Source organism: Vipera ursinii (assembly GCF_947247035.1).
Source record: "Vipera ursinii genome assembly, chromosome: 4".
In the NCBI taxonomy this organism is placed as follows: Eukaryota; Metazoa; Chordata; class Lepidosauria; order Squamata; family Viperidae; genus Vipera; species Vipera ursinii.
The window spans coordinates 4195170-4207596 of NC_139514.1; the positions used below are offsets into that span (position 1 = coordinate 4195170).

Genomic DNA, 12427 nt, shown 5'->3' on the forward strand with positions numbered 1-12427 from the left:
AGAACAGAACAGAATTTAGAATAGAATTTAGAATTGAAGGAATAGAATAGAATAGAATAGAATAGAATAGAATAGAATAGAATAGAATAGAATAGAATAGAATTTAGAATTATAGGAATAGAATAGAATAGAATAGAATAGAATAGAATAGAATAGAATAGAATAGAATAGAACAGAATAGAACAGAATAGAACAGAATTTAGAATTGAAGAACAGAACAGAACTGGTCCTATACCATTTCAGACAAATGGCTGTCCAGTCTCTTCTTAAAACCTCCAGTGTTGGAGCATTCATTGCTTCTGGAGGCAGATGGTTCCACTGGTTAATTCTTCTCACTGTCATGAAGTTTCTCCTTAGTTCTAGGTTGCTTCTCCCCTTGATGAGTTTCCATCCATTGCTTCTTGACCTGCCTTCAGGTGCTTTGGAGAACAGCTTGACTCCCTCTTCTTTGGGGCAGCCCCTCAGATACTGGAAGACTGTTATCCTGTCCCCCCTCATCCTTCTCTTCATTAAACTAGACATACCCAATTCCAGCATCCGTTCCTTATATGTTTTAGCCTCCAGTCCCCTGATCATCTTTGTTGCTCTTCTCTGCCCTCTTTCTAGAGTCTCGACATCTTTTTTACATCGTGGTGACCAAAACTAGATGCAGTATTCCAAGTGTGGCCTTACCAAGGCATTGTAAAGTGGTATTAGTACTTCACGTGATCTTGATTCTATCCCTCTGTTAATGCAGCCTAGCACTGTGTTGGCTTTTTTTGGTTTACTCTTCCAAGCTTTTGGGCTCATGCTGAAACCCATTCTAGGAATTCCCCTCTCTCTCCAGAATAGGTGCACTGGGCTGTTCTATGCATTGTATTTATATGGTTTCTGGTTGTGTATAGCTTTAAGTTGTTGACTAGGGTGATGACGCTGGCTATTAAGTCGTTAGTTTTCGGTTCCCTGTGGTGCCAAACCCTCGGCTCTTCCAGCTGCTAGCTACAGTGCATTCAGAAAGTATTCGGACCCCTTTACTTTTGTCAGTTTTGTCATGGTGCAGCCTGATTATTACGGTGGTTGAAATTCATTTTTTGAAATTCATTTTTCTCCTCATTAAGCCATAGCGACAAAGTGAAAACAGAATTTTTGAAATATCTGTACATTTATTAAAAAGAAAATACTTTTCTGGATGCACTGTAGCCGGTAGGGCGGTGGTACTGACTGACAAGGGGCCCGTTTCCCAGGCTTCAATCATTTCTGTAGCTATTTTTGTCTCTGCTCAGCCAACAATATGGGTAGGTATAAAATTGGATGCATGTCCTTGTTCACTGCGGCAGGAGGCTTCCAGTAAGTTCAGATCTTCTCATCTATTCGTTCATGTTCTGACAATCTGGTGGCTAGCTTCCTCCCTATCTGTCCCACATTAGTCGGAGGGGCAATCCATACAGAGAAACTGATAAAATTAAATTTAAAGGTAATTCGCGCTGCCAGGAGAGTATCAGAAGAATAGTCCAGGTTTGCCTTAAAAAGTTTCTGATCCTGGTGTGCTTAGTTCAAGCCATTAATTGGATCAAATCAAGATCGACAAGTTAAATTGAACCTGAAGCTTCTTCGTTTGGGATGGCCTTCAGCTGGACAAGTTGGCTCCAGATGTGGCCAAAACACAAAGAATGACTGAAGATATAGAACATGCTTCTGGCAGAGAAATCCCGCAGCTATGTGATGATAGGAAAGTACAGGTGGTCCTCATTTAACAACCACTTGTTCGGTGACTGTTCAAACTTGCTGTGGGGTTCTGAGTATTTGATGACCGGCCCTCAAAGTTCCAGTTGCCGCAGCACTCCTACAGTCACCTTTTTGTGATCTGAGTGCTCAGCAACTGATCTGAATTCTTAATCAGGATAGCAATTTGCAGCCTTCACTGCTGGCTTCCCCCAAAAGTCACTGGAGAAGCAGGCAGGAAGTCAAGTCATGGACAGGTGAGATCTTTAACGACTCGTGGTGATCTGCTTGCAGGGAACGACTGTAACTGCCGTTGCTAAAGGGCACGGGCATATGACGTCACGCTTCAAAACAAAATTGCTTAGCCACGGAAATTCCAATAAAGGAGAATATTTGTAGCCCAGGGTTGAAATGAGGGGCCCTGGGCGCTCTCTGAGCTTGGCTGTTTTCTTGCAGACATTTCATTGCCTGACTAGGTAACATCATTATCGAGCCTTGGTGGAGCAGTGGGCTAATGCCTCCTTAAGTAACACCAGCTGCCTGCAATTAGTGCAGGTTCGCATCCCACCAGGCTCAAGGTTGACTCAGCCTTCCATCCTTCCGAGGTAGGTAAAATGAGGACCCAGATTGTTGGGGGCAATAAGCTGACTTTGTAATAATGCCGCTTGGGGGTGTGTGTGAAAGCCCTAACAAGCAGGCATATACATAGAATGAAGGCTACTGCTAAGCTTGTAAGCCGCCCTGAGTCTTCGGAGAAGGGCGGGATATAAATGTAATAAAAACAAAATAAAATAAATAAATAAATCATCAGTGCTAGAAGGGAGTGGAGTTTGCAGAGAGGAGGAGGAAGGGGAGGGGGAGGAGGAGGAGGTTTATCTTCTGTTCCAGCCTACGACTGGCCCTGTTTGTGTATCAGGGACAACCCTTTTTTTCCTTTTTACAGTCAATAGGCTGGAAAAAACCCAACCCAAATTTATTTACAGTTCAAACAAAAAAGCAATAGAATAAATGAATCAAAATATCAAACAAGAGTTAAACAAAAGTAACAAGAACAGGACTCTCTCAGAATGTCTCCAAACTGTTGCCTTCAGCAACCAGCCCCGCCAACACCTTCCCCTTTTATTATCAGTCCCAAGGCGTGGCTTCTCACTGCCTTCTCCTCCTCTCACTGGGTTGCCTCATTGATTTTCTCTGCTCTGCTCTGCTGGATTGCCTTCTGCTTCTAGCGTCTCTGAACAGAATCGGCTGCGACTCCTCTGAGTCCGACACCTCCTCCTCACACAGCTGAGCCTCATGAGGAACACGATTGGAGGGGCCAGGCTGAGAGTCCTGCAGTGCATCAGAGCCTCCCTCTGACACCAAAGGCTCTCCAAACCCCTCCTCCTCCTCCTCAGATTCAACGGACTCAGCTGCTGGGAGCACAGGCTGACACTGAATCACAAAAGATTATGGGGTCCTTGGTGCTCTTGGAGCATGGTGGTTTTCTTGCAGACATTTCATTACCAAACCAGATAACATCATCAGTGCTAGAAGGGAGAGGGGTTTGCAGAGAAGAGGATGACAACGACGACAACAACTGTGGGGTCCTTGGTGCTCTCTGAGCTTGGTGGTTTTCTTGCAGATGTTTCCTTACCCAAACTAGGTAACATCATCAGTGCTCATCACCATTCTCAGAGCACTGGTGCTGTCACCTAGTTTGGGAATGACACGTCTGCGAGAAAACCACCAAGCTCAGAGAGCACCAAGGACCCCTCAGTGGAAATTCCAATCCCAATTCCTGTCCTTAAATGAGGACTCCCTGTAACAGCCTCCTCCCTCTCAGTCCCCATTCTTCCAATCCAGAAGAGTAGACTTGTTTGGAACGCACATACCTGTGCAATATTTTTGTTCAGAAGGAAGACGCCATAATCAAACTGTAGTTTCTCTCCTCCTTTAAGATACAGTGGAAATCTGAAACGGAAAGAAAGGGCAATGCAAATAAATGATCAGACACTGTTGTTCTCACCCCTTCCAATAAGGGAAACTGCACGTACAGAAATTGTAGGCTTCCTCCTGGTAGCAATTAATAGTAGTCCGGCCAGCAAAACTGTGGCCTACTACAACTGGTAGAATCTCTGTGGGATGTCATAGGGTCATTAAATAACATACAATGGCACGTTCGTATTCGACTGCTTTGAAACCCCTCGGATTTGGTGCTCAATGCCTTTCGAGGCGAAACGCTTGCTACAAGAAGTTACACAAAAGTCCTCTAGTGCGAGGAAAACATCTACTTTCCTAAACAACGAAACGAAATACTGTTTGCGAAAAGAGGAAACAAAAGCTTTAAGAGGGACCCGTTTCAAGAATTTCTAATAAAGGGCTGGCTCTTGATTGGATTTTGCCCAACCACTTGTGCAAAAAAAACAACAACAACAACAAAAAAAAAAACACCACAGACCAAAAATGTGTTTGTTGGTTTTTTTGCCTGCCACAGATGTAATTGATTGATGCAAGATACACTACTTGCTGGGATTACGGTATGAGCGCAGGCATCCAGAGGAAATTGTTAACCCTCATTCGTTAGCCCTAACCCTTGTGGGGTGGAAGAAAATGGGTGTCAGAATCCATTTATATCACATTCATAAATGTATGAAAACCTTCGCTCCTTCCGGCGGGATCTAAAAACTTATTTATTTGAGCAACCTGGCCTGGTTTGATGGGTTAAGGGTTGGGTTTTTAACATGGTTTTAATTACTGTTTATATCGGGCATAATATTTAATTGTTTTTTAACTTTTGTACTTCGTTTTTAATATTTATTGCCCCTCGGGAGAAGGGCAGTATAAAAATGTAATAATATAAATATAATATAAATATTATCTCCCCCTTCCTGGATTCTGCCATCTCCCGAGGAAGGAGGAGCGGATGTGGATTCAGCCTGCCTTAGGTTATTTCAAAGACCAAGGGAAACCTTTTGAACTGGGGGGGGGGGGACAAAGGGGAGGGTTAGGGAAGGAGGCATCTGGCCTGTGTCTCCATTTGAATCTGTAAAGGAAGAAGGCAATAACCGTAAAAGATCTGAAGATCCCTTTTTCCCACGAAAGGGATGACACGAAGTAAAATGATGGGGGGGCTGACCAAATGGGGTTGAGGGAAGGGGGGGGTTGAACCGGGAACTCTTTATAAAGTTTCAGTTTGTAAAACAATACCAGGTCCTGTCTTGTATTTCCACAACCATGCATGTCCTAGTAAAAATTCCTTTTGGACTAGAGCTGACTCCAAGAGTTTTGTTTTCCTAAGACGTGGATTGGGGTGGGTCCTGACAATAGGCGAGGCAGCTGAAATAAGTGGGTAGGATTGATTGGGGGGGGCGGCAAAACTCACTAGCAGGAAAAAAAGAAAGAAAAAAAAGGAACCAACGGTCTTCCATGTTCTACAGTACTTCTCGACTCACAGCCACAATCGAGCCCAAAGGTTCTCTTCCTAAGCAAAACAGTTGTTAAGTTGTGGACTTCCAACTCCGAAAAGTGCCCCATTTTATGACCTTTCTGGCCACAATGGCTGTCTGAAATGCTACAGGGTTTTCTGCCTGAGCAGAGGGTTGGACTAGAAGACCTCCAAGGTCCCTTCCAACTCTAAATAATAATAAAAAAAAATTCAGAGAAGAGCAACTGAGATGATCCAAGGCCTGGAGACCAAAATGTATGAAGAACGGCTGCGGGTAAATATCTCCTTTTCAGTCCCATTTCTAAAACATCGGTGCTCCGCTACGTTGCAAGTGTTCTCCTTAATTCGGGGGGGGGGGGGGAGGAGAGAGGAAATGATGGCCCCTTTATGACTTGTGGACTTCAACTCCCAGAATTCCTGAGGCAGCATGGAATTCTGGGAGTTGAAGTCCACAAGTCATAAAAGGGTCATTCTTGCCCCACCCCTGCCTGAAATACAGGTAGCCCTCAACTGAGAACGGTTCATTTAGCGACCGTTCGAAGTCACAACGGCACTGGAAAAAGTTAAGATGGCTTTTCACACTTCCAACATTGCAGCGTCCCCACGGTCATGCCTTCAAAATCTCAAAAAAAACCGCTCAGCAACTGATTCGTATTTACGACGGTTGCAGTGTCCCAGGGATCGTGTGATGCCCTTTTACGACTTTCTGACAAAAGAAAGTCAATGGGGAAGCCAGATTCGCTTAACAAAAGTGTTACTAACTTAACAACTGTGGCCAGACGGGTCGAATAATGACGTGAAATCCACTTAACAACCGTTTCACTGAGCAACAGAAATTTTGGGCTCAGTTGTGGTCATAGGTTGAGGATTACCTGAACAATAAAATTGCAGCATCAAATTCTTGGACCATTGTCAACATCTCAGCTAAAATATCCAAGTTAGTACCAGAAAAGAAACTGAGATATTGGATCGACTTTCTAACATCTTGTCTCCTTCTTAAAAATGATGCATTTTTGTCCAAAGAGGTTCTCAGGCTGAAATATTAGAAACAGAACATGTGAAAACTTAGTTCACCAGAGAACTATGTAGTGAAGTCACTAGGACTAAGCTGCCTCAGTTTGATGCATATGTGAATATTCTTTATTTTGTGGATAACAACACCCTGTTGGCAAAAGCGATGATTTATTACACCTCAGTAGAATTTAGCTTAAAAATACAAGAGAATTTCCCCCAATTTTGGCTTTTCTATGAAGCAATCAGCTAAGGCTTCTTCCACAATCATTCTTGGGAGCCCTCACAGTCATAACTGTGGGAAAAATAATAATAACGTTTGGAACCAAACACTTTCATTTCACCTATTCATCTTTTTGATGGTGTAACCGCTCTCGTTAAGTAAACATTTCCAAATACGTGCTCCCTTTGCTTCGTAGCTTGCGCTGTTACTCGCTTCATCTTGACGTGTTTCGAGAGTTCGAAAAAGTCAATATTTTCAATATTTGAAAAACTCATGACACGTCTTCGTAGACCTGTCCGGTGACTCAAATGTTAACTGTTAAAACAAAGCTAAAACAATTGCTAAAACAATTGTAGTAAGTTGACGTTGTTGTTAAAACAAAGCTAAAACAATTGCTAAAACAATTGTAGCAGTTGTTGTTGTTGTTGTTGTTGTTGTTGTTGTTGTTGTTGTTGTTGTTCTTCTTCTTCTTCTTCTCCTCCTCCTCCTCCTCCTCCTCCCCCTCCTCCTCCTCTTCCTTCTTCTTCTTCTTCTTCTCCTCCTCCTCCTCCTCCTCTTCTTCTCCTCCTCCTCCTCCTCTTCCTTCTTCTTCTTCTTCTTCTTCTTCTTCTTCTTCTTCTTCTCCTCCTCCCCCTCCTCCTCCTCTTCCTTCTTCTTCTTCTTCTTCTTCTTCTTCTTCTTCTTCTTCTTCTTCTTCTTCTTCTTCTTCTTCTCCTCCTCTTCTTCTTCTTCTTCTTCTTCTCCTCCTCCTTCTCCTCCCCCTCCCCCTCCTCCTCCTCCTCTTCCTTCTTCTTCTTCTTCTTCTTCTTCTTCTTCTTCTCCTCCTCCTCCTTCCTCTTCTTCTTTCTTCTCCTCCTCCTCCTCCTCCTCCTCCTCCTTATCCTCTTCAGATTAAAAACAAAAATGATATCCTGGGTTCTCATATGTAAACATATTTACAGGCAGTCCTCGTCTCAAAACAGTTCATTTAGTGACCATTTTGAAGTTACAACGGCACTGGGAAAAAGTGTCTTATGACCAGTTTCCCTACTTACGACCGTTGCACCGTTCCCCATGGTCAGGGCATGATTGATTCATATTTATGACGGTCACAGTGTCCCTGGATCACGGGATCGCTTGTTCTGACCTTCTGGGCAAGCCAATTCAATGGGGGAGGCCAGATTCACTTAACAACCGTGTTGTTAACTTAATAACTGCCGCGATTCGCTTCACAGCTGTGGCAAGAAAGGTCATAAAATGGGACAAAATTCGCTTAGCAACCGTCTTGCTTAGCAACAGAAATTTTGGGCTCAACTGGGGTCGGGGACTGCCACTATTGCTAAATTCTGTGGTTTATAAACTTAGTATTCTAAGGCACCTATTTGACAAGCATCAAAAGAGGTCTCTCGACCTTAGCAGCTTTTAGTCCGGACTTCAACTCCCAGAATTCCCGAGGCCAGCGTGAGTGCCTGGGGAATTCTGGGAGATGAAGTCCAGACCTCTTTTAAAGTTGTCAAGGCTGAGAAGCACTGACAACATCTGCCTTTAATCCAAACTACTGTACTTTTGAAAGCATAAAACACTGGATTTGTTTTTTAACACCTCCCACCTGCTTCTAATCTCACATGAAAAAAAAAAACATGTGGCTCAGAGCCCGATTTGCTTCTAATCAAACGTTTTATTTTATTTATTTATTTTTTGCTTGTGTTTCTCACTGAACTTGGGAAGCCCCAAAAGAGAGGCAAATCCCGCAAAAAAAAAAAAAAAAGAGAAAGAGGCTTTGGATGAAGAAATCTGGAGTAAAAATATTTCTTCGGCTGATGTTCCCTCAACACGGCATGGCTTAAACTTCAATTCTCAGAGAAGTAAAAAAAAAAAGAAGAAGTGAAAATGACCTTTCGGAGGGCATTTCGTTTACCCAATTCATTTGATTAAGTGTAATGGCTGTGCAATTTTGTGCAGTTGCGCATTACAACCAATTTGCAGACCTTGGATTCAGGACATTCTTTCCAACCCCTTACAACTCTGGTTAATATCACGGGGAAAGGAAGAGGATCAAAGATTACAATGGAGCAATCAGCAACATGTCAAGCCGTTGCCCCACTGCCCTTCCCATGAGGACCTAAAGGAAGAAAAACAAACAGGATTTCCCCCCTCCCCTTCTCCTAGCTTGTTTTTACAACTGGATCTTTCTTTCAGCAGCTTCTTCCCTCGCACCAGATTTAATCCTGTTCTACTTTCAGAATCACTGTGCTGCCAGGAAGATGTATGGACAGCATGCTGAGCCCCCTTGTATAGTTTCTTTTCCAATTTCTGGGGAAAAATAATAATGGTGCAAGTCCACAGCAAATGACAAGTCTTCCAATATCTCAGGGGCTGCCCCAAAGAAGAGGGAGTCAAGCTATTCTCCAAAGCACCTGAAGGCAGGACAAGAAGCAATGGATGCAAACTAGGAGAGAAGCAACCTAGAACTAAGGAGGAATTTCCTGACGGTGAGAACAATTAACCAGTGGAACTACTTGCCTCCAGAAGTTGTGGGTGCCCCAACACTGGAGGTTTTTAAGAAGAGACTGGACAGCCATTTGTATGAAATGGTATAGGGTTTCCTGCCTGAGCAGGGGGTTGGACTAGATGACCTCCAAGGTCCCTTCCAACTGTTACTTTTCTATTCTATTCTATTCTATTCTATTCTATTCTATTCTATTCTATTCTATTCTATTCTATTCTATTTTTATTTCTATTCTATTCTATTCCTTAATTCTGTTCTATTGTATTCTATTCCTTAATTCTCTTCTCTTCTCTTTTCCTATTCTATTTACAGAGCCTTGGTGGAGCAGTGGGCTAATGCCTCCTTAAGTAACACCAGCTGCCTGCAATTAGTGCAGGTTCGAGTCCCACCAGGCTCAAGGTTGACTCAGCCTTCCATCCTTCCCAGGTAGGTAAAATGAGGACCCAGATTGTTGGGGGCAATTAAGCTGACTTTGTAATAATGCCGCTTGGGGGGTGTATGAAAGCCCTAATAAGCAGGCATATACATAGAATGAAGGCTACTGCTAAGCTTGTAAGCCGCCCTGAGTCTTCGGAGAAGGGCGGGATATAAATGGAATTAAAATAAAATAAAAATAAAAAATATTCCTTATTTCTCTTCTCTTCTTTTCTATTCCTTATTCCTTATTGCCTATTCCTATTCTATTTCTACTCTAATTTATTCTATATGGAGTTTCATAGCTTCTTGTCTTCTAACATGCGTTGGAAAACAAATAATTGTAGGAGAAGAGCAAGAAGAGTTTGCAAGGCGGAGTTAAATGTGTCATCAGTCTACAGACTGTATGTTGCCACCACAAGCGATCCAACTCCAGCTCCTCCTGAATCCCATTGGATCTTAACTAATTCCAATGAATGATGATCGTTAACTTGACTAGGTTCTCATGTCTAGGCCTGAGTAGTAAATCTTCAAAGCTGAAATTAAGGTATGATCTCGATCCTTTGCGCTTGACAATCATTTGCTAATTGATGGAAAAATTATTGACAGCGTTCCATATAGAACTGCTTCCAAACATTCCCTTCTTTATATATTCCCTTCTTTGCTGAGTTTGCAAAACGCCTTAAGGCAGGGGGGGGGGGTCTTCAAACCTGGCCCTTTTATAACTGGTGGACTTCAACTCAGGCACGTTGGCTGAGGAATTCTGGGAGTTGAAGCCCACCAGTCACAAAAGGGCCAAGTTTGAAGACCCCTGCCTTAAAGTGTTACTTACGCCTGATGCAGGATCCAATTTGGGTTGGGGGCTGGGACCAGAGGTTTAGGTCTTCCGAGCTTACGGACTTTGTGCCGGAGAGCCCATCCTCCGGGCAGCTCTCTCTAGGAATTTCCTCTCTAATACTCTGCGAAATTCCCTGAGGATGGGCTCAGGGAACACGTGGAAAACTTGGGACGCATGTATTCGCCTTCATTTGTGTTACACCTTGACTGCATGATGGAATAAACAGCAAATGACAGCATGTCTGGTGAATGTTCCTGCTAAAAACACTTTGGCACGCCTGTACAAAGCAGCTTTTGGATTGGGCAAATCAGAAGCAGCTGCTTTGCCATCCTTTTTTTTTAATGTGTATATAATATTTTTTATTATTATTTTTTTTGTTATTACCATTCCCTTAGTGCTTAACGAACGACGTGTTGCCTGGGTTAGTTCGTTACATTTAGCAAAACCAGTTAAATTTCTTACTCTCTATCCCGTTTTTCCAGCCACTGACAGAATAGGTTCCATGTTGGAAAATGTTCTTTTATCTTCTTTTTCCCTTAATTCTCGGTTGCTTTACCGTCCTATGGGAGCGTGAGATAGTACACTTCATTTCAACCAAGGAGGTCTTGGCAGTGACTTGCTGAACATGCTACTTGCTGAAAACTGAAGAGGGTTTTAACTCTCCACTTTAAAAACAAACCGTGTTTTGCTGACTACTATTTAGACTTCTGTACCTGCTCCCAAACGGCTTGTATTTCCTATGGCTTCAACACTGTTGGAAGTCACCAGGAAGAAGGGGTCGACCTATTCTCCAAAGCCCCTGAAGGCAGGACAAGAAGCAACGGATGGAAACTCATCCAAGGAGAGAAGCAACCTGGAACTAAGGAGGAATTTCCTGACGGTGAGAACAATTAACCAGTGGAACAACCTGCCTCCAGAAGCGGTGAATGCTCCAACACTGGAAGTTTTTTTAAAAAAGAGACTGAACAGCCATTTGCCTGAAATGGTATAGGGTTTTCTGCCTGAGCAGGGGGTTGGACTAGATGACCTCCAAGGTCCCTTCCAATTTTGTTATTCTATTTCACACGGCCTCAGAGCTTTGCTTCGGGCCCATAAGCTAACCTGGTTAAGCTGCAGTTGCCTTCAATGTGGGGGTGCAACTGAGGTGCAGGCGCTGACCTCAAGGGATCAGCATGATGCACAAGGTCTTCTTGGAGAATAACTATCCCCAAGAAAAACAAGCAATCAAAACAATCGACAAGCTATTGTTGCTGTTGTTAGCTGCGAAGTCGTGTCCGACCCATTGCGACCCCATGGACAATGTTCCTCCAGGCCTTCCTGTCCTCTACCATCTTCTGGAGTCCATTTAAGCTCACGCCTACTGCTTCAGTGACTCCATCCAGCCACCTCCTTCTCTGTCGTCCCCTTCTTCTATTGCCCTCAATCTTTCCCAGCATGAGGCTCTTCTCCAGTGAGTCCTTCCTTCTCATTAGGTGGCCAAAGGATTTGAGTTTCAACTTCAGGATCTGGCCTTCTAAAGAGCAGTCAGGGTTGATCTCCTGTAGGACCGACCGGTTTGATCGCCTTGCAGTCCAAGGGACTCGCAGGAGTCTTCTCCAGCACCAGAGTTCAAAGGCTTCAATTCTTTGGCGCTCAGCCTTTCTTATGGTCCAGCTTTCACTGCCATACATTGCAACTGGAAGACCGTAGCCTTGACTATACGCACTTTTGTTGACAGGGTGATGTCTCTGCTCTTTAATGTGCTGTCTAGATTTGTCATTGCTTTCTTCCCCAGGAGCGTCTTTTAATTTCTTGGCTGCAGTCCCCATCTGCAGTGATCTTGGAGCCCAGGAAAATAAAATCTGTCACTACCTCCATTTCTTCCCCCACAACAAGCTATTAGTCACCTGGAATCACCTTTGGCCAGGTGGGTGGCATAAAAGTTTGATAAATCAGTCAGAGAAGCAAGACACTCTTCAATCAATTAAGATGGCTTTGAAAAATACGCCACTGGGTTTTCCTAGAACAAGCTTTTAGCTGTACAGGCATACCCGCAAATCAGATCAATTACAATTCTTGAATTTCAGTCAAGGGGTCTAATTATCCACAAAGACCCGAGAATGATCTGATTTTAAGTCTGCGAGAGATTGGAATTAGCTGACATGTGTCATACTTGGCAGGTCACTAAAGTTAAAATGACCTAAATGCCACATCTGGACTTGCTCGAAAATCACTCTTAATTCCTGATCAGAGGTGCCGATACTGTGAGTCCCTGTTTAGATTACTGAAGTTTTTACATACTGGGATTTACGTGGGCCACAGAGATGTTAAAACGTCTATGGAGATTCT

The 12427-nt window shown here is 43.4% G+C and overlaps 1 protein-coding gene across 1 annotated transcript in view; it reads right to left on the bottom strand.

Moving 5' to 3' along the window:
• UVRAG (UV radiation resistance associated) overlaps window positions 1–12427 on the bottom strand; it is a 93994-nt gene that overhangs the window by 20170 nt on the left and 61397 nt on the right. The window contains exons 11-12 of the mRNA XM_083362525.1: window positions 3850–3995; window positions 3573–3651 (exon numbers count right to left, since the gene is read on the bottom strand). Of these exons, the coding sequence (XP_083218651.1) occupies window positions 3573–3651; window positions 3850–3995 (225 nt within the window). The remainder of the gene's footprint in view (window positions 1–3572; window positions 3652–3849; window positions 3996–12427) is intronic.